The 20,070-nt window shown below is 43.2% G+C and overlaps 1 protein-coding gene across 3 annotated transcripts in view; it reads right to left on the bottom strand.

Annotated features, from left to right (window-relative positions):
* ints6l (integrator complex subunit 6 like) overlaps nucleotides 1-20,070 on the bottom strand; it is a 197,686-nt gene that overhangs the window by 75,251 nt on the left and 102,365 nt on the right. For 2 of the 3 annotated variants that reach the window (XM_078547714.1, XM_078547715.1), the window contains 2 exons: nucleotides 15,818-15,946; nucleotides 1,257-1,420 (listed from right to left, as the gene is read on the bottom strand). In XM_078547714.1, coding sequence (XP_078403840.1) covers nucleotides 1,257-1,420; nucleotides 15,818-15,946 — 293 coding nt within the window. Of the gene's footprint in view, nucleotides 1-1,256; nucleotides 1,421-15,817; nucleotides 15,947-16,168; nucleotides 16,359-20,070 lie in introns of those variants that run through there. The other variant, XR_013577382.1, reaches the window with a different exon arrangement.

Here is a 20,070-nt window from a genome sequence, read left to right as displayed (position 1 = left end):
ACAAGCTATCATATGCAACCTCACCACTGTTCTGTCTCAGTGATCTTCTATTCATCACAAAGACAGCCCAGCTGACTTTACAATTTTGCCTGCTAATTGTGTTTTACAAAAATAGTAAGGAGCAAAGCCTTAGGCTACAGGACAGGACGATATAGATGGGCTGGTCAGATGGGCAGAACAGTGGCAAATGGAATTTTGGGAGGACTAACAAGGTAAGGGAATACACGATGAATGGTTGGACCTTAGGAAGTACAGAGGATCAGAGGGACCTTGTCATGTCCATAGATCCTGGAAGGCAGCAGGACAGGTAGTCCTGTGGTTAAGAAGGCAACTGAGATACTTGCCTTTGTTAGTCAAGGCACTGAATACAAGAGCAGGGAGGTTATGATAGAACTGTATAGCTCACTTTTTAGGCCACATCTGGAGTACTGTGTGCAGTTCTGGTCATCACACTGTAGGAAGGATGTGATTGCACTGAAGAGGGTGCAGAGGAGATTCACCAGGATGTTGCCTGGGCTGGAGCATTTCAGGTATGAAGAGAGACTGGATAGGCTGGGGTTATTTTCCTTAGTGCAGAGAAGGCTGAGGGGGGACCTGATTGAGGTGCACAAAATTATGAGCGGCATAGATAGGAAGAAACCTTTCCCCTTAGTGGAGGGGTCAATAACCAGGGGGCATAGATTTAAGGTAAGGGGCAGGAGGGAGATTTAGAGGGGATTTGAGGAAAAGTTTTTCACCCATAGGGTGGGGCGGGGTATCTGGAACACACTGCCTGAAAGGGTGGTTGAGGCAGGAACCCTCACAGCATTTTAGTATTTAGATGAACACTTGAAACGCCATAGCATACAGGGATACTGGCCAAGTGCTGGAAAATGGGCTTAAAGTGAATAGGGGATTGATGGCCGGCGCGCACACGATGGGCCAAAGGGTCTCTTTCCGTGCTGTAAAACTCTATGACTCTATAAAACAGTTCCATTCATTAACCTGTCAAGCTTCACTCCCAATCAAACAAATCTGATTATTTTGAAATTTGCGATGCTTGATTGCTTAGAACTTAAGGCTGTAAAAGCCCCTGAATTATTTTCTATCAATCTAATTTTAAAAACTTTTGTTTTAAATGTGTTTCCTGTTTATATAGTATTGGTACCTGCGCTAGATTAAATTTAATAAATTAATTAGAAAACACTGATCAAGTTAAAACAGCAACAAAGAGCTTCTGTAAAGAGTAACAATCTGTCCTGATCACTGATACTTACCAGTGTGGGGGAGTTTTGATCCGGCCAGAAAGATTCAGGGATTGGCCAGTGTCCAACAGGTACGCCTGTCTTGGGGTTTGGTCGCACGTAAATCAGTTTGTGACAGCTATGCCAAGCTTGAGGAGTAAATAAAGAGGTTGCTCGAGGTGGTTCAACAATACAATCTGAAACAGAGCAGAGCAAAAGGAGTAGGAACTTTCTGCTGCATCACAACCAGCCAAGAATATTTTCAGCGTTACAAGTCAAAGGGTCAGAGGGCCTAATTGAGAAAATAGTCATTTACGACAAAGGAGGCGGCCATTCGGCCCATTGAGTACGTGCTGGCTCTCCGCAGAGCAATCCAATCAGTCCCACTCCCCTGATCGATCCCCACAGCCCTGCAAGTTTATTTCCCTCGAGCGCCCATTCAATTCCCTTTTGAAATCATTGATTGTTTCCACATCCACCATCCTCGTGGGCAGCGAGTTCCAGATCATTACCACTTGCTACATAAAAACAGTCTTCCTCATATTCCCCATGCATCTTTCGTACAAAACCTTAAATCTGAGTCCTCTAGACCCCATATCAGCTAATGGGAAGAGTTTTTTTCTTGTCTATCTTATCAAAATAGATCAGAGTCGTGTACACTTCTATCAAATCCCCTCTCAATCTCCTTTACTCCAAGGAGAACAGCCCCAGCTTTTCCAACCTAACCTTGGAACTAAAATTCCCCATCCCTGGAACCATTCTGCTAAATCCCCTCTGCCCCTTTTCAAGGACCCGCACATCCTTCCTAAAGTGTGGTGAACAGAACTGGATGCAATTCTCTAGTTAGGGCCTAATCAGAGCTTTATAAATGTTCAGCCTAACATTCCAGCTTTTATACTCAATGCCTCTATTTATGAAGCTCAAGATCCCATATGCTTTGCTAACCGCTCTCTCAATATGTCCTACAACCTTTAAAGTTCAATGCACTTGCACCTCCAGGTCCCTCTGCCCCTGCACAGTCTTTAGCACTGTGCCATTAAGTCTCTATTGCCTCTCCCTGTCTCTTCTGCCAAAATGCATCACGTCACACATTTCTATATTAAACTCCATCTGCCATTTATCTGCCCATTCTGCTATCTATGTCCTTTTGCAGTTGGTTCATTCCATCCTCACTGTTTACTACTCCTCCATGTTTGGTATCATTGATGAATTTTGAAATTCTACTCTGTATTCCAATTATATATATATATATATATATAAAAAATATATCAAAAACAGCAATGGTCCTAGCACATTTTCTGGTTGGGGGGGGGGGGCAGGTGACGACATAACTTGGTGTGGAGGCATGAGGAGGACCTTTTGAACTTACCTTGCACAAGGTTCACTCTTACAGATGATGATTCATGACACCTCTGAGAGGCCATGAACCCTGACTAATTAAAAAGCTGGCCCGACTTCTTGAAAGTTGCAGAGGACTAGGACTGGACTATCCCGCAATGGAGCTAACTAAGTCAGGAGTGCAGGATGCGGGTTCATGATCCAAATCAGCTAGCACCTTTAAAAGATACTCCTGAGAATTGGAAACTCCAGGAATCAGGTCATCAGGATACAACACTAACAGAAAGATTTTCCAGCAAATATAAACACACAAAATGAATTTCCTGAAACAAATTCTAAACTAGATCTTAGAATAAAAAAAAATACTGCAGATGCTGGAAATCTGAAATAAAAACAAAGTGATGGAAATCTCAGCAGGTCTGGCAGCATCTGTGGAGAGAAAAACAGTTTCTTTCTCTACAGATGCGCCCGGACGTGCTGAGTTTTTCCTGTACTGTCTTATTTCATATGATGTTGGAGCCGGAAGCATTGGTTACTGTGTTCCGGGTATCTACCCTTCATCAGAGTTCCTACACTAGGTATATATCCCTCTTGTTTTGTGGAGGATGCGTAACCATAAGACGGAGGAGCAGAAGTAGGCCATTCAGCCCATCGAGTCTGCTCTGCCATTCAATGAGATCATGCCTGATCTGATAATCCTCAACTCCACTTTCCAGCCCTTTTCCCCGTAACCCTTGATTCCCTTACTGATTAAAAATTGGTCTCTCAGCCTTGAATATACTTAACGACCCAGCCTCTACAGTCCTCTGCAGTAAAGAATTCCACAGATTCACTACCTTCAGAGAAGAAATTCCTCCTCATCTCTGTTTTAAATGGGCGACCCCTTGCTCTGAGATAATGCCCTCTGGTCCTAGACTCTCCTACATGGGGCAACAACCTCTCAGCATCTACCCTGTCAAGCCCCCTAAGAATCTTATATGTTTCAATAAGGTCGCCTCTCATTCTTCTAAACTCCAATGAGTACAGGCCCAACCTACTCAACCTCTCCTCATAAGAAAATCCCTCCATACCCGGAATCAACCTAGTGAACCTTCTCTGGACTATCTCCAATGCCAGTATATCTTTCTTTAGATAAGGGGACCAAAACTGTTCACAGTATTCTAGGTGTGGTCCAACTAGTACCTTGTATAGTTTTAGCAAGACTTCCCTATTTTTATACTCCATTCCCTTTGAAATAAAGGCCAACATTCCATTTGCCTTACCTATTACCTGCTGAACTTGTATGCTAGCTTTTTGGGATTCATGCACGAGGACCCCCAAATCACTCTGTGCTGCAGCTTTCTTCAGCGTTTCTCCATTTAAATAATATCCAGCTCCTCTATTCTTCCTGCCAAAGTGCATAACTCCACACCTTCACACATCATATTCTATCTGCCATGTTTTTGCCCACACACTTAACCCGTCTATATCCTGCTGTAGACTCTGTCATCCTCACCACTTGCCTTCCCACCTATTTTTGTGTCATCCACAAACTTGGCGATAGTACATTCATTTCCCTCATCCAAGTCATTATATATTGTAAATAATTGAGGCCCCAGCACTGATCCCTGTAGCACTCCACAAATTAGAGGCTGCCATCCTGAAAATGACACCCTTATCCCAACTCTCTGTCATTTATTAGTTAGCCAGTCCTCTATCCATGCTAATATAGTACCCCTAACACCATGGACTCATCTTATTAAGTAGCCTTATGTGTGGTACCTTATCAAACGCCTTTTGGAAATCCAAATACATTACATCTGCTGGTTCCCCTTTATCTATCCTGCTTGTTACCTCCTCAAAGAATTCTAATAAATTTGTCAGGCATGATTTTCCCTTCATGAAGCCATGCTGACTCTGCTTGATTATATTATGCATTTCTAATGCTCTATTAAATCCTTTATAATAGGCTTCAGCATTTTCCCAATGACAGATGTTAAGCTAACTGGCCTATAGTTACCTGTTTTTTTTGTCTCCCTCCCTTTTTGAATAAGGGTGTTACATTTGCAGTTTTCCAATGCTCTGGGACTTTTCCAGAATCTAAGGACTCTTGGAAGATTATTACCAGTGCATCCACTATCTCTGTAGTTATTTCCTTTAATATCCTAGGTTGCAACCCATCAGGTCCAGGGGACTTATCGGCCCTGTTCATTTCCTTAGTACTTTTTCTCTAGTGATAGTTATTGTATTTATTTCCAACACCTTGCCCCCGTCTTTTGCCCCATATTGTATATTTGGAATACTATCAGTGTCTCCTACTGTGAAGACTGATGCAAAGTATTTATTCAACTCCCCTGCCATTTCCTGGTTCCCCATTATTATTTCCCCAGCTTCATTCTCTTAAGGGGCCTATGTTGACTTTGGCCTCTCTTCCTTTTTATATATTTAAAGGAGCTCTTACTGTCCGTTTTTATATTACTTGCTAGTTTACCCTCAAAGTTTCTTTTCTCCCTCTTCATTATTTTTTTGGTCATCTTCTGTTGGTTTTTAAAACTTTTCCAATCCTCTGGCTTACCACTAATCTTTGCCACATTGTATGTTATTTCTTTCAATTTGGTACTATCCTTAACTTCCTTGGCTAACCATGGTTGGTTTATCCCCTTCCTACAAACCAAAACATAAGTCTTTCTTTCTGGGCACAGAAGGTGTCAGGTTATGCACATTGACTGCCTTCGTTTAGCAACATACCAATTCCTATCAGCCCATTTAAGGACCAAGCAAAAGTGCCTAATTTGAGAAGAAATGTTTCAATTGGTTGAAGAGTTAAGCACTACCCCTGATGTTACAAAAGGAATAGGAGCAGGAGTAGGCCTGAAGAAGAGTCATACGGACTTGAAACATTAACTCTTTTTTTTCTCTCCACAGATGCTGTTAGACCTGCTGAGTTTTTCCAGCATTTTCTGTTTTTGTTGCAGGAGGCCATTCGGCTTCTCAAGCCTGCCCTGCGATTCAATAAGGTCATAGCTGCCCCAAGGAGCAACTCTTTGTCCCAGCTCCTCATAGCCCTCAACTCCCCAATATTTCAAAAATCTATCTACCTCCTCTTAAAATACTTTCAGTGATCTTGTCTCCACAACTCTCTGGGGTAGAGAATTCCAGACATTCACTACCCTCAGAGGAGAAATACCTTCGCTTCTCTGTTTTAAATGAGTCTCTCCTCATTCTGTAAATATGTCCCCTAGTTCGAGATCCCCCCACTAGTAGAAACATCTTCTCAACATCTACCCTGTCAAGCCCCCTCAGAATCTTGTACGTTTTAATAAGATCACCCCTCATTCTTCTAAACTCTAGTGAACAAAGGCCTAACCCTAGAAACAAGGTGCAAGGGTACGGTGAAAAGACAGGGCAATGGCACTAGGTCATAATGCTCATTTGGAGGGCTGGTGCAGACATGATGGGCCGAATGGCCTCCTTCTGTGCTGTTACGATCCTGTGGTTCTGTGAACCTGTTTAGCCGTTCTTGATAAGTCAACCCCTTCAGCCCAGGAATCAGCCTAGTGAATCTCTTTTGAACTGCCTCCAATGCCAGTATATCTTTTATTAAATACGGGGACCAAAACTGTACACAGTACTCCAGGTGCGGCCTCACCGACACCCTGTAGAGTTGTAACAAGTCTTTGCTATTTTTAAACTCCAACCCCCTAGCAACAAAGGCCAACATTCCATTTGTCTTCTGCACCTGCATGCTAACTTTTTGTGTTTCATGCACAACACCACCCAGATCCCTCTGTGTTGCGCTTTTTTGGAGTCTCTCTCCATTCAAATAATAGTTGGCCTTTTGATTTTTCCAACCAAATTGCATGACCTCACACTTCCCTACATTAAACTCCATCTGTCAAGTTTTTGCCCACTCACTCAACCTGTCTATATCCCCTTGCAGATTCCTTGTGTCCTCATCACAACATGCCCACCCACCTATTTTTGTATCAGCAGCAAATTTGGATACATTACACTCTGCCACCTCTTTCAAGTCATTAATGTAGATAGTAAATAATTGAGGTTCTAGGACTGATACTTATGGCACTCCACTAGTTACATCTTTCCAACCTGAAAAAGACTCATTAATCCTGACTCTGTCTTGCGTGTTAACCAATCCTCAATCCATGCTAATACATTACCCCAATACCGTGAGCTCCTATCTTGTGCAATAACCTTTTATGTTGCACCTTATCGAATGCCTTCTGGAAATCTAAATACACTACATCTACCAGCTCCCCTTCATCAACTCTGCTTGCTGTATCCTCAAGAACTCCAGCAAATTTGTCAAACATGATTTCCCTTTCAAAAAACCATGCTGACTCTGTTTGATTGCATTAAGCTTTTCTAAATGTCCTATTTCTTCCTTAATAATGGACTCTAGCATTTTCCCAATGACAGATGTTAGGCTGACTGGCCTATAGTTTCCTGCTTTTTGTCTCCCTCCCTTCTTGAACAGGGGCGTCACATTAGCGGTTTTCCAATCCACTGGGACCCCCCCAGAATCCAGTAAGTTCTGAGATATTTCCACCAATGTCTCCACTATCTCTGCAGCCACTTCCTTAAAACCCTTGGATGAGGACATCAGGTCCTGGCGACTTGTCTGCCTTTAGTCCCATTAGTTTGTCAAATACTTTGTCCCTCGTGATAGAGATTGCTACAAGATCTTTCCTCCCATTAGCTCCTTGCTTATTTGATACCTTTGGAATGTTTAGTGTCCTCCACTGTGAAGACCGATGCAAAATATTAGTTTAAATTATGTGCCATTTCCCTGTTCCCTGTTATCAATTCTCCAGTTGCATCCTCCAAGGTTCCCACGCTCACTTTAGCTACTCTCTTTCCTTTTATATACCATAGAAGCTCTTGCCAATTTACTTTCATAATCAATTTTCTCCCTCTTTATTAGCTTTTCAGTCAGCCGCTGCTGGTTCCTAAAAAATTCCCAATACTCTGGCCTACCACGAGTTTTCAACGCTTTGTAAGCCTTAATTTTTAATTGGATACTCTCCTTGACCACCTTTGTTAACCACAGGTGGTTCATCCTTCTCATCGAGTCCTTCTTTTTGACCAGAATAAATTTTTACTGAGCGTTATGAAATATCTGTTCAAATGTCTGCCACTGCTCATCCACTGACCTTCCCCTTAGTCTATTTCCCCAGCCCGCTTTAGACAACTCTATCTTCATACCTCTGTAATTGCCCTTATTTAAGTTGAGAACGCAGGTTTGAGACCAGAGTTGCTTGCCCTCACACTGAATTTGAAATTCTACCGTGTTGTGATCGCTACCCCCTAGAGGATCCTTAACTACAAGATCTCTTATTAATCCTACCTCGTTACACATTATTAAATCTAAAATAGCCTGTTCCCAGGTAGGTGCTGCAACGTATTGCTCTAAGAAACAATCGCTGATGCACTCTACAAATTCGTCTTCCATGTTACTTACCCCTGCGAATCTGATTTGTCCAGTCAATATGCAGATTAAAATCACCCATGTCAATTGTAGTGCCCTCCTTACACACCTCCATTATTTCCCGATTTATACTTTGTCCCACAGTGAGGCAACTCTTCGGGTGCCTATAAACAACTCCCACCATTGGCTTCTTCACCTTGCTATTCCTTATTTCCACCCAAACTAAATCCACATCAATATCTATTGTACCTATATCACTACTTACCATCGCACTGATACCTTCATTAACAAAGCTACCTGCTTGTCCTTTTTGCTTATTTTTCCGGAACCTTGAATACTCTTGAATATTGACTTCCCAGTCTTGGTCACCCTGCAATCATGTCTCTGTAATAGCTACCAAGTCATATTTATTTATTTCCATTTGTGCCGTCAACTCATCTACCTTCTTACAAATGCTGCATGCATTTAGGTAGAGCGCCTTAAGCTTTGACTTTTTGCCATTAATATTCATTCTGGTTCTAATTTCTGCTGCACTCTTCTGCTTATATTTTCTGCCCCTTCCTGTCATACTTTGATTATCATTCGCCTCTTCATTACCCTGCACCTCTGAGCTCTCGATTCTTTTTGATTTTTTTTAAACTTCCCTTCAATTGAACCCTCCCCACCGCTAATTAGTTTAAAGTCCAATCTACAACCCTAGTTATACAATTCACCAGGACACCGGTCCCAGTATGGTCCAAATGAAGTCCATCCCAACGGAACAGCTCTCTCCTTCCCCAGTACTGGTGCCAGTGCTCCATGAATCGGAACCCATTTCTCCCACACCAATCTTTGAGCCACACATTTACCTCTCTAATCTTATTTACCCTACGCCAATTTGCACGTGGTTCAGGTAGTAATCTGGGGATTATTACCTTTGTGGCTCTGCTTTTTAATTTAGCCCCAAGCTGTTCCTCTCCAGCCCAGAAAAGATGTCCTTAACCTGGGCAACCAGGTAGGCAACACAGCCTTTGGGACTCTGTCTTTGCTGCAGAGAACAGTATCTATTCCCCTAACTATGTTATCCCCTATTACTACTACATTTCTCCTTTCTGCCCCCAACTTGAATGGTGCTCTGTATCACGGTGCTGTGGTCAGTTCAATCATCCTCCCTACAGTCTGTGCCCTTGTCCACACTGGGAGCAAGAACCTCGAACCTACTGGACAAGGGCACTGGCTGAGGGTCCTCCAAAGCTAAATTCTGGATCCCCATACCTGCCTCACTCGCAGTCACACCCTCCTGCCCCTGACCGCGGACCAAATTTGGTGTAATTAATCTAAGGGGTGTGACTGCCTCCTGAAACAGTGTCCAGGTCACTCCTCCCCTCCCTGACATGTCGCAGCGTCTGCTGCTCAGACTCCTGCTCATCAACTCTGAGCCAAAGTTCCTCGAGCAGCCAACACTTGCTGCAGATGTGGTCACCGTGGATCGCACCGTCATCCACCAGCTCCCACATACTGTAGCTGCAACACATCACCTGCCCAGCCATCTCTATTCTACTTAATTAATCTGGGTGTTAAATATTTTAGAAGTGAATTTCTTAACTGTACTCTTCAGCTGTAATAACATCTCCTGATTTAAACCTCTTGGCCAATCAAGAGAGACACGGAAGAGATACCCACCAATCATCTACCCGTTTTCCTGTGACGTCACACTTCAGCTCTGACAGGTAGAAGCAGGCTGAAGGGGCTCTCTGCGCCGGTTTTTATCTCCCACCAGCACTACCCTTCCAACACAGGTCCAGTCTCCATGTGCTCCTGGCTCACCTCTCGCTGCTTTAAACTGTAAAAATTCCGCCTCTCCTCTCGCTGTCTTAAACTGTAAATATCCCGGCTCTCCTCTCGCTGTCTTAAACCGTAAAACTCCCGGCTCAACTCTCGCTGTCTCAAACTGTAAAACTCCTGGTTCTCCCCTCGCTGCCTTAAACTGTAAAAATCCCGGCTCAACTCTCACTGTCTTAAACTGTAAAAATCCCGGCTCGACTCTCGCTGTTTTAAACAAGCGGGATGTTCATGTAAATAGAAGTGTAGTAGAGACTGCATTCAGTATAACACACAAAGCACTCTCCCAACTGTGTAATGTTCAAACCAATTTTTCAATTTTTATTCATTCACGGGATGTGGGCGTCGCTGGCTAGACCAGCATTTATGGCCTATCTCTAATTGCCCTTGAGATGGTGGTGGTGAGCTACCTTCTTGAACCGCTGCAGTCCATGTGGTATAAGTACACCCACACTGCTGTTAGGGAAGACGTTCCAGGATTTTGACCAAGTGACAGTGAAGGAATGGCTGCGACATGTTCCCAAGTCAGGGCGGTGAGTGACTTGGAGGGGAACTTCCAGGTGGTGATGTTCCCATCTATCTGCTGCCCTTGTCCTTCTAGGTGGTAGTGGTTGTGGGTTTGGAAGGTGCTGTTGAAGGAGCCTTGGTGAATTCCTGCAGTGCATCTTGTAGATGGTACACACTGCTGCTACTGTGCATCGCTGGTGCAGGGAGTGAATGTTTGTGGATGGAGTGCCAATCAAGCTTTTCCTGGAAGGTGTCAAGTTTCTTGAGTGTTGTTGGAGCTGCACTCATCCAGGCAAGTGGGGAGTATTCCATCACAGTCCTGACTTGTGCCTTGTAGATGATGGACAGGCTTTGGTCAGGAGGTGAGTTCCTCGGTGCAAGATTCCTAGCCTCTGTAGCCACAGTATTTATATGGCTGGCCATTCAGTTTCTGATCAATGGCAACCCCATGATGTTGATAGTGGGGGGTTCAGTGATGGTAATGCCATTGAATGTCATGGGGCAATGGTTAGATTCTCTCTTGTTGGAGATGGTCATTGCCTGGCATGCATGGCACAAATGTTACTTGCCACTTGTCAGCCCAAGCCTAGATAAGAACATAAGAACTAGGAGCAGAAGTAGGCAATTCAGCCCCTCGAGCCTGCCCCGCCATTCATTACGATCATGGCTGATCTCATTTCGGCCTCAACTCCAATTTCCCGCCCTCTCCCCATAACTTTTCAACCCGTTACTAATTAAAAATCTGTCTATCTCCTCCTTAAATTTATCGAGCGTCCCGGCATCTACTGCACTCTGAGGTAGTGAATTCCACAGGTTCACGACCTTTTGAGAAAAGTAATTCCTTCTCATCTCTGATTTAAATCTACCACCCCTTAGCCTAAAACTATGGCCTCTCATTCTAGAATGCCCCACAAGGGGAAACATCCGCTCCACGTCTACTTTGTCTTTCCCCTTTAGCATCTTATATACCTCAATTAGATCTCCTCTCATCCTTCTAAACTCTAGCGAGTATAGGCCTAAACTGCTCAATCTCTCCTCATAAGACAAGCCCCGCTTCTCTGGAATCAATCTAGTGAACTTCCTCTGAACCACCTCCAATGCAACTACAACTTTCCTCAAGTAAGGGGACCAAAACTGTGCACAGTACTCCAGGTGCGGTCTCACCAATGCCTTGTACAGTTGCAACAACACTTCCCTATTTTTATATTCTATTCCTTTAGCAATAAATGCCAAAATTCCATTTGCCTTCCTTATTGCCTGCTGTATCTGCATACTAGCTTTCAGAGATTCATGCACAAGGACACCCAGATCCCTCTGCACTGAAGCATTAAGTTTCTCTCCATTTAAATAATAAGTCGTCTTTTTATTCTTCCGGCCAAAATGGATAACCTCACACTTATCCACGTTAAACTCCATCTGCCAAATTTTGGCCCATTCACCTAACCTGCCCAGATCCATTTGTAAATTTCTTATTTCTTCATTGCAACTTACTTTCCCATCTATTTTGCATCTGCAAATTTAGCTATAGTACCTTCTATCCCTGAATCCAAATCATTAATATAGATTGTAAATAGTTGAGGCCCAAGGACTGAACCCTATGACACCTCACTAGTTATAGCTTGCCGTCCAGATAAAGAACCATTTATCCCGACTCTCTGCTTTCTGTTGGTTAGCCAATCCTCTATCCAAGCTAATATATTACCCCTAACTCCATGTGATCTTATCTTGCATATTAATCTTTTGTGTGACACCTTATCAAAGACCTTCTGGAAGTCCAGATATACTACATCTACAGGATCCCCATTATCCACTTTGCTTGTCACATCTTCAAAGAACTCTTGCAAATTAGTCAAACACGATTTACTCTTCATAAAACCATGCTGACTCTGATGGATTGCATTCTGATTTTCCAAATGCTCCATTACTACTTCCTTAATCATGGATTCCAACAATTTCCCAAAGACAGGCATTAAACCAACTGGTCTATAGTTTCCTACCTTCTGCCTCCCCCCCTTTTTGAATAAGGGCATTACACTACCATTTTTCCAATCCACTGGAACCTTTCCAGAATCCAGGGAATTTTGGAATATTATAGCCAATGCAGCCACTATCTCCGCTGCCACTTCCTTTAAGACCCTGGATGTAGGCCATCAGCTCCTGGGGACTTGTCACCCTTTAATCCCAATAGTTTGCTCAGTACTTATTCTCTAGTGATGATGATTGTTCTAAGTTCCTCCTTCTCCATACCCTCTGCACTACCTGGTACTATTAGATGGATATTGTCCAGGTCTTGCTGCATTTGGACATGGACTGCTTCAGTGTCTGAGTCGTCGCGAATGGTGAATATTGTTCGCTGATGACTGCACATTTTTTCCATTATAACATCAGAGGTGGGAAAGTCATTCATGAAGCAGCTGAAGATGGCTGGGCCTAGGATACTGCCCTGAGGAACTCCTGCAGTGATGTCCTGGGACTGAGACGATTGACCTCCAACAACCACAACCATCTTCCTTTGTGCTAGGTATGATTCCAACCAGCGGAGAGTTTGCCCCGATTCCCACTGACTCCAGTTTTGCTAGGGCTCCTTGATGCTACACTCAGTCAAATGCTGCCTTCATGTCAAGGACAGTCACTCTCACCTCACCTCGGGAGTTCAGCTCTTTTGTCCATGTTTGAACAAGGCTGTAATGAGGTCAGGAGCTGAGTGGCCCTGGCAGAACTCAAACTGAGCAGGTTATTGCTAAGCAAGCACTGTTTGAAGGCACTGTTGATGACCCCTTCCAATACTTTACTGATGATCTAGTGTAGACTGATGAGGCGGTAATTGGCCAGGTTTGATTTGTCCTGGTTTTTATGTATAGGACATAGCTGGGCAATTTTCCACATAGCTGGGTAGATGCCAATGTTGGAACTGTACTGGGACTGCTTGGTACAAGGAGTACAGCAAGTTCTGGAACACAAGCCTTCAGTAATATTTAAATATTTTAAGTGATGATTTCATTTCTACTTTTAGTTCTTTGGAGCTTCATCATTTCAGGTCTCCCTTCTTCACGAACCATCAGGAATAAGGCACTGAATAGAACCTTAATGACTGGCACCTGAGCCAGGATCTGGATCTGATCGTAGCTGAGCTGGGAAGTGGGTCATTTGACCCATCAATCTGCTCTGCCATTTGATAAGATCATGGCTGATCCGATTGTGGCCTTAACCCCACTTTCCCGCCTGACCCCATAATCCCGACCGCCCTTATCGATCAAAAATCTGTCCAACTCAGTCTTGAATATATTCAATGACCCAGCCTCCAATGCTTAGTACTGGCTACGTGCTCCACTGCAGCTATCTATGCATCCCGGGGAGATGGTGGTGTAGTGGTAATGTCACTGGACTTGTAATCCAGGGGCCCAGGCTAATGCTCTGGGGACACAGGTTCAAATCCCACCACGGCAGCCGGTGGAATTTAAATTCAATTAATAAATCTGGAATTGAAAGCTAGTCTCAATAATACTGACCATGAAACTATCATCGTTTGTTGTAAAAACCCATCTGGTTCACTAATGCCCTTCAGAGAAGGAAATCTGGCCTACATATGACTCCAGACCCACGGCAATGTGGTTGACTCTTAACTGCCCTCTGAAACAGCAAGGTTAGTTCAAGGGCAATTAGGAGTGAGCAATAAATGCTGGCCTTACCAGCGATGCCCACATCCCATGAAAGAATAAAGGAAAGCATTGGTACCACAATGTTGTTTACACCATATCAACCTTACCATGCATGGGATGCTGCAACTAGCGTGATGTTCCAGCCATCATGGTGTTTAGGGCAGGTTTATGAGCAGTTAGTCTGCACACAGCAAGATCACATTAACAATAAGAGTCAAATGACTAATTTGAGGAATAAATATTGACCACAACAATACTTTCTACTCTTCTTTAACTAGCACCATGGGATATTTTATATCCACTTGAATAGGCAGTCTTCATTTAACATCTCATCAAAAAGATGACACCTCCAGTGTAGCATTCATTCAGTACTGCACTGAAGCATCAGCCTAGATTATGTGCTACAAACCACAACCAAGACAGAGGCCAGAGTGCTACCACTAAGCCAAATTGACACACTAGTGGCAGCAAACAGCATGTTTCAGTAATATTACAGTGCCCCCACTTTCATTATTTTTCCAGGTGTGCAAAAGCAATTGAGACAAAGGGGTAGAACTTGACTCGGTGAGGTGGTTACTGCAGGCAGTAAGATGTCATATTATGACACAGCCAATGGTAAGGCTGAGTTGTTCAAATCCCATAGGGAAACTTGAACCAACTGCCATAACCCATTTTTGCAATTTGTATGTTTCGAGATGCAGGCTTTTTATTCAGTAGTAATAAGACCACCGAGTCTCAAGAAGTTTTTTTATATAAAACTAAATTAAATATTTATTAATACAAGAAAAATTGTAAGCACATATATATTTCTACAAAATTACCATAACAACTACAAAAATCCCCTAATTAATCTGACTCTCAATTACACCCCCGTGAAGGCAACAGTAAATTTTATAGATTTAAAGAGACATTTGCCAGATCACACACTGGACAGTAGCATTCAAAATTAGTTTCTTTCAGCTCTGGGTCCTTGTAGACAGACTTGAGGTTTACAGACTGGAGGCTTCTCTCACTTGTTGGATCTTAAAATGCCTCTGCCTTACACACAATCTCCTTTCTCCTTTATACATATCTTTCTCTTTGAATGTAATTTTTCCATTGTATCACTAGGCTTTTAATTTTACCTCTTCTAACAATAACCTTCTTTCATCCCACCAACTTTATTAGTAAGCTGGAAAAAAAACATTGCTTGCCATCTTCTAGCTAGGCCTAAGATTTCACCCATTCTTTTGAATGGTTTATTTAAAAATGCAAATTGCCCCCTTGACACCCATGTTTCTAAACTTCCCCATGTTTATCTAATTACCATTTTAAACCTACTTCTTTTGATACATCAAAGCCTCTAGACAAGCTGGCTTTAATCCAATTAAGAGAGACACACAGACAGATACCACTAAACTCTCATTTTAATAAATAATTTCCAATAACATTACAGACATTAATCTCTTCATGACAGGTCAGCAGCTCCTCTTACATCTCCCCCCATTAATATTTCCATTCAAATCAGTGAAAATGAAGATCATGAAATGGAAACAGATAGCAGATCTGCTATCACCCACTTTACACCATCACCCAGAGTCAAGATCTGCCCCAGTTTATGCACACTAAATCTGAGTTCAGTCTCTTAAAATCTGTACTTCCTCAGTGCTGATATACTAGATATATGTCCTTCAAGATGCAGTGTTCGTCTGTTAAGGTATTAATCACAAACAGAGACAAAAAGTATATTATATAAATGTCAGAAAGTTCATGGGAAAGGCAAAGCCTTTTCATGAATATTTCCTGTAAACACTTTTCCCATTTGGACTGTAGCCAGCAATCTTTTTAAGGAATATTCTTCTTACCTTCTCCAACTGGTATTGGGTCTGGTCCAGTTTTTTCAAAATTAATAACCACTCCACTTTGGACCTTCTGTACTAAGGATTCTAGGCACTGGTTTAACATTCGCTGTGTGCGCACACAGTAGGACCGACCTTGAACAGAAATAAAAGGCAACTTAAGCACCCTGCTGGGTTATATAATCCAGGACTTCCTGATCCAGTGGCTCAAATCCTTAAAGCTTTTGAAAAAAGTGCATTTTAAAATTTAACTTTTACTCCTTAAGAGCAAAGAGGAGACATGACCAAGTAAATTATCAAGATCTTTCTTGCACTGTTTCCTGTGTATATGACATTTAATAATGATAGATCATTTACCGTAGATTGCCTCTTCCATATTCTGTGTGTGAAGTTCAACCTCCACAAATAAATAGGAGTTCTCTCCATCCTATGAGAAATCACTCTCTGGGACAGTGTCCCCATAAATTTTCAGGTTTCAAGTCAGATGATCTTCCCCAGCTCTGCTGACTCACAGCCTCACTCGGGAGCAGATCCACTTGTTCTTTGCCTGTAGAAACAACAGGTAGGGATCTTCAAGCCTGGTGACAGCACAGAAAGATGCCAAATGCAATCTGCACTCCCACAAGCTGTTGCATCGACAGGTCAACTGATCTCTGCCTGCACTGGCACCAGCTACACAGCACTGGCACCAGGCACACAGAGGACAGGGGACAGAATAACCCCCTTTACCCTCTGTTTATTCAGATTTCAAAGTGATGCTGGCTTGTTAATCCACACGCTGCACTGCTCCAGCCCAACAAACATTATAGGTCTTGAATCAGTTTATGAGCCTTGAATCAGTTTATGGACCATGATCACAAGATAGTAACAGATCATGAGGAAATATGATTTGTGAGGAGGATGCGAGGAGGCTTCAAGGAGATTTGGACAGGCTAGGTGAATGGGCAAAAACATGGCAGATGGAACATAATGTGAATAAGTGTGACGTTATCCACTTTGGTAGAAAAAGCAGAAAGGCAGAGAATTTCTCAAACGGTGAGAGACTGGGAAGTGCTGATGCCCAAAAGGACCAGGATGTCCTTGTTCGTGCGTCACTAAAAGCTAGCATGCAGGTGCAGCAAGCAATTAGGAAAGCAAATGGCCTTCATCACAGGGGGATGAGAGTACATAAGTAAAGGTGTCTTGCTGCAATTGTATAGAGCCTTGGTGAGACCGCAACTGGAGTATTGTGCACAGCTTTGGTCCCCTTATCTAAAGGAGGACGTACTTGCCATAGAAGGAATGCAACAGAGGTTCACCAGACTAATCACTGGGATGGTGAAATTGTCTTACGAAGAGAGATTGAGGAAACTGGACCTGTATTCTCTAGAGTTTCAAAAAATGAGAGGTGATCTCATTGAAACTTACAAAATTCATACAGGGAGTGACAGAGTGGGTGTAGATAAGATGTTTCCCCTGGCTGGAGTCTAGAGCCAGAGACACAGTCTCAGAATAAGGGGCAGGCCATTTAAGACTGAGATGAGGAGAAATTTCTTCACTCAGAGGGCGGTGAATCTTTGGAATTCTCTACTGCAGAGGGCAGTGGAAGGAAACTCAACCATTGAGCATGTTCAAGACAGAAATCAACAGATTTCTGGATACTAATGACATCAAGGGATATGGGGACAGTGGGGAAAAATGACATAGGTAAATGATCAGCCATAATCTGTTTGAATGGCGAAGCAATGGGCCAAATGGTTTACCCCTGCTCCTATGTTCCTACACCTAGAAAAGGCCGACAATTTTCTCCCCTCGTCCCAAATCACAGCAGACAGTAAATAACGAAAACCAGTCTTTATCCATGTCTACATTTGTCAATGATACCGAGAGCGTTGGAAAGTAAGTTGTCAAGAGGAGATAAACACTCGACAAATGGATGTAGACAGGTTAAGTGAGTGGAGGAAAAATCTGGCAGATGGGAGTATAATGTGGGAAAATGTGAACTTGTCCACTTTAGCAGGAAGAATAAAAAAGGAGTATACTATTTAAATGGAGAGAGATCACAGAACTCTGCGCTAGAGGGGGGTCCGGTGTCCTGGTACATGAATCACAAAAAGTTAGTATGCAGGTACAGCAAGTGATTACAAGGTAAGTGGAGTGTTGGCATTTATTGCAAGGGGAATGGAATATAAAAGTAGGGAAGTTTTTGCTGCAACCATACAGGGTTTTGGTGGGATTTTGCTGTGTACAGTTTTGGTCTCTATTTGAAAAGGGGATATAAATGCATTAGAAGCAGTTCAGAGAAGTTTCACTCAACTCATTCCTGGGATGAAGGACCTGTTTTATAAAGAAAGGTTGAACAGATTGGGCCTATACCCATTAGAGTTCAGAAGAGGGGTGATCCTATTGAAACAGAAGATCCTGAGGGGGCTTGAAAGGGTGGATACAGGAGGATGTTTCCCCTTATGGGGAGACTAGAATTAGGCATCACCATTTAAAAATAGGAGGTCTCCCATTTAAAATGGAAAATTAGGAGTTTTTTTTTCTCAAAGGGTCGCTAGTCTGTGAAATTCTTTTCCTCAGAAAGCAGTGGAGGCTGGGTCATTAGATCTATTGAAGACTGAGTTAGATAGATTCTCTATAGACAAGGGAGTCAATGGGGGTGCAGACAGGAAAGTGGAGTTGAGGCCACAACCAGGTCAGCCATGATCTTATCAAAAGACGGCGCAAGCTCAAAAGGCCGACTGTTGCTATGTAGTGGGGGGCAGGGGTGGGTGCGGAGAAAGAGACACAGAAAGATATGAAAAAGAAAAAAGTATGTAAGAGAGAGTGCTGTGTCACAGATGTTAGTTTTCTTTTGCAATGTTGTGGTCTGATGTCTACCTTGGTCCACCTATGGACATTCAATGACCACAGTATCAATGCCAGGGTGTCCTTATTTGAAAAGGCAGACTTACCTGTCTAAACATCACATCCTTTTACAGGAAGGTTTGCTCTTTACTTTTACTTTTAACACTTATTGTTCCTACACAATAGGTGAGAGGAAGGTGGACTCGGGCAATTACTAAAACACAACACACCAGAATTGGATAATGCTATTTCAATCTAAACTAATGCACTGATTGTGACAAAACTCCTGATTCTAAATGATGTGGAAGTTCAGCCTTTGATGTATTTTTCAAGTGAAGAAACGTTCTAGCCAGGAGGTCAAAAATTCTTGGGATAAGAACATATTAACTTTCTCGACTGCCCTGTGTTCCCCAGTGTGACATGTATTCAGCAGCAAGTTATGAGTGTGTTGCTCAGGCAAGCGGAAGCGATGCAATGGAGCTTGGTTGCTGAGTTGGTGGCTTTGAGTTAGAGGCTCATGAGTAGATACAGTGAAGCAGGAAACTCATGCAGCAAGGCAGATATAGACTGGGGCTAAAGGCTAATGAAGACTGTGGAATGGGAGATGGGAAGCCTCAAATCCTTCCACCCAGAGAGAATTTGGGGGGCATGTCGAGGGAAAAGTAGTCAGAACAGGTGGCCACAGTGACAGGTTTTGTGGCTTGTTTTCAGGTACAGTAAACGAATGAAGATGCTGCTTGAGTTCATTGATTGTATCTAAGGGGGAGGAATCAATTAGCTCAAGTTGGTGAGATGGCCAGAATAGAAGGTGGTGCAGAATGGCACCCACAACACAGGCTCAATTCCTAGACTGGCTGAGGTGATTCTTGGCTTGCCTTTTCATCTTGCCCTATGATATCACAGCTTAAGCCATGATTAGCAACCCTCGGACAATGAGGATGCTACATTAAGGGTGAGACAGACAGACCGAGGGAGTGTCTAGTACAGCGGGTGATAATAGAAAAGCAAAATATTATGGATGTTGGAAATCTGAAATAAAAACAGAAATTGCTGGAAATACTCAGCAAACCTGGCAGCATCTGTGCAGAGGGAAACAGAGGCTGGGATTTTCTGGTCCGTCATGGGAAATTCAGTGAACCAGCCATAAGTCCATCGAAGTTCAGTGGGACCAGACGACCCCAGCAGCAGCTGCGGCTGGAAAATCCCGCCCAGAGTTAATGGAATGGATTTTACAGGTCACCTGCAGGTGGGAAAGCAGGTGGGTGGGCCTGCAAAATAGGGTGCTGTGCCATCAGTAGTATGCTCTCCACCAGCCCGCCCACACCCTCCACCATTTTACAAACGGCAAGGGGGTTGTCAGGTGGGCCACCTGTGTGTGACCCAATTGTGACCCTTAAGAGGGCCAATAATGCCTAATAAAGGGCCACATG

The sequence above is a fragment of the Cetorhinus maximus genome, chromosome 8 (assembly GCF_964194155.1).
Source record: "Cetorhinus maximus chromosome 8, sCetMax3.hap1.1, whole genome shotgun sequence".
Classification (NCBI taxonomy): domain Eukaryota; kingdom Metazoa; phylum Chordata; class Chondrichthyes; order Lamniformes; family Cetorhinidae; genus Cetorhinus; species Cetorhinus maximus.
This window is presented reverse-complemented; position numbering and strand designations above follow the sequence as displayed.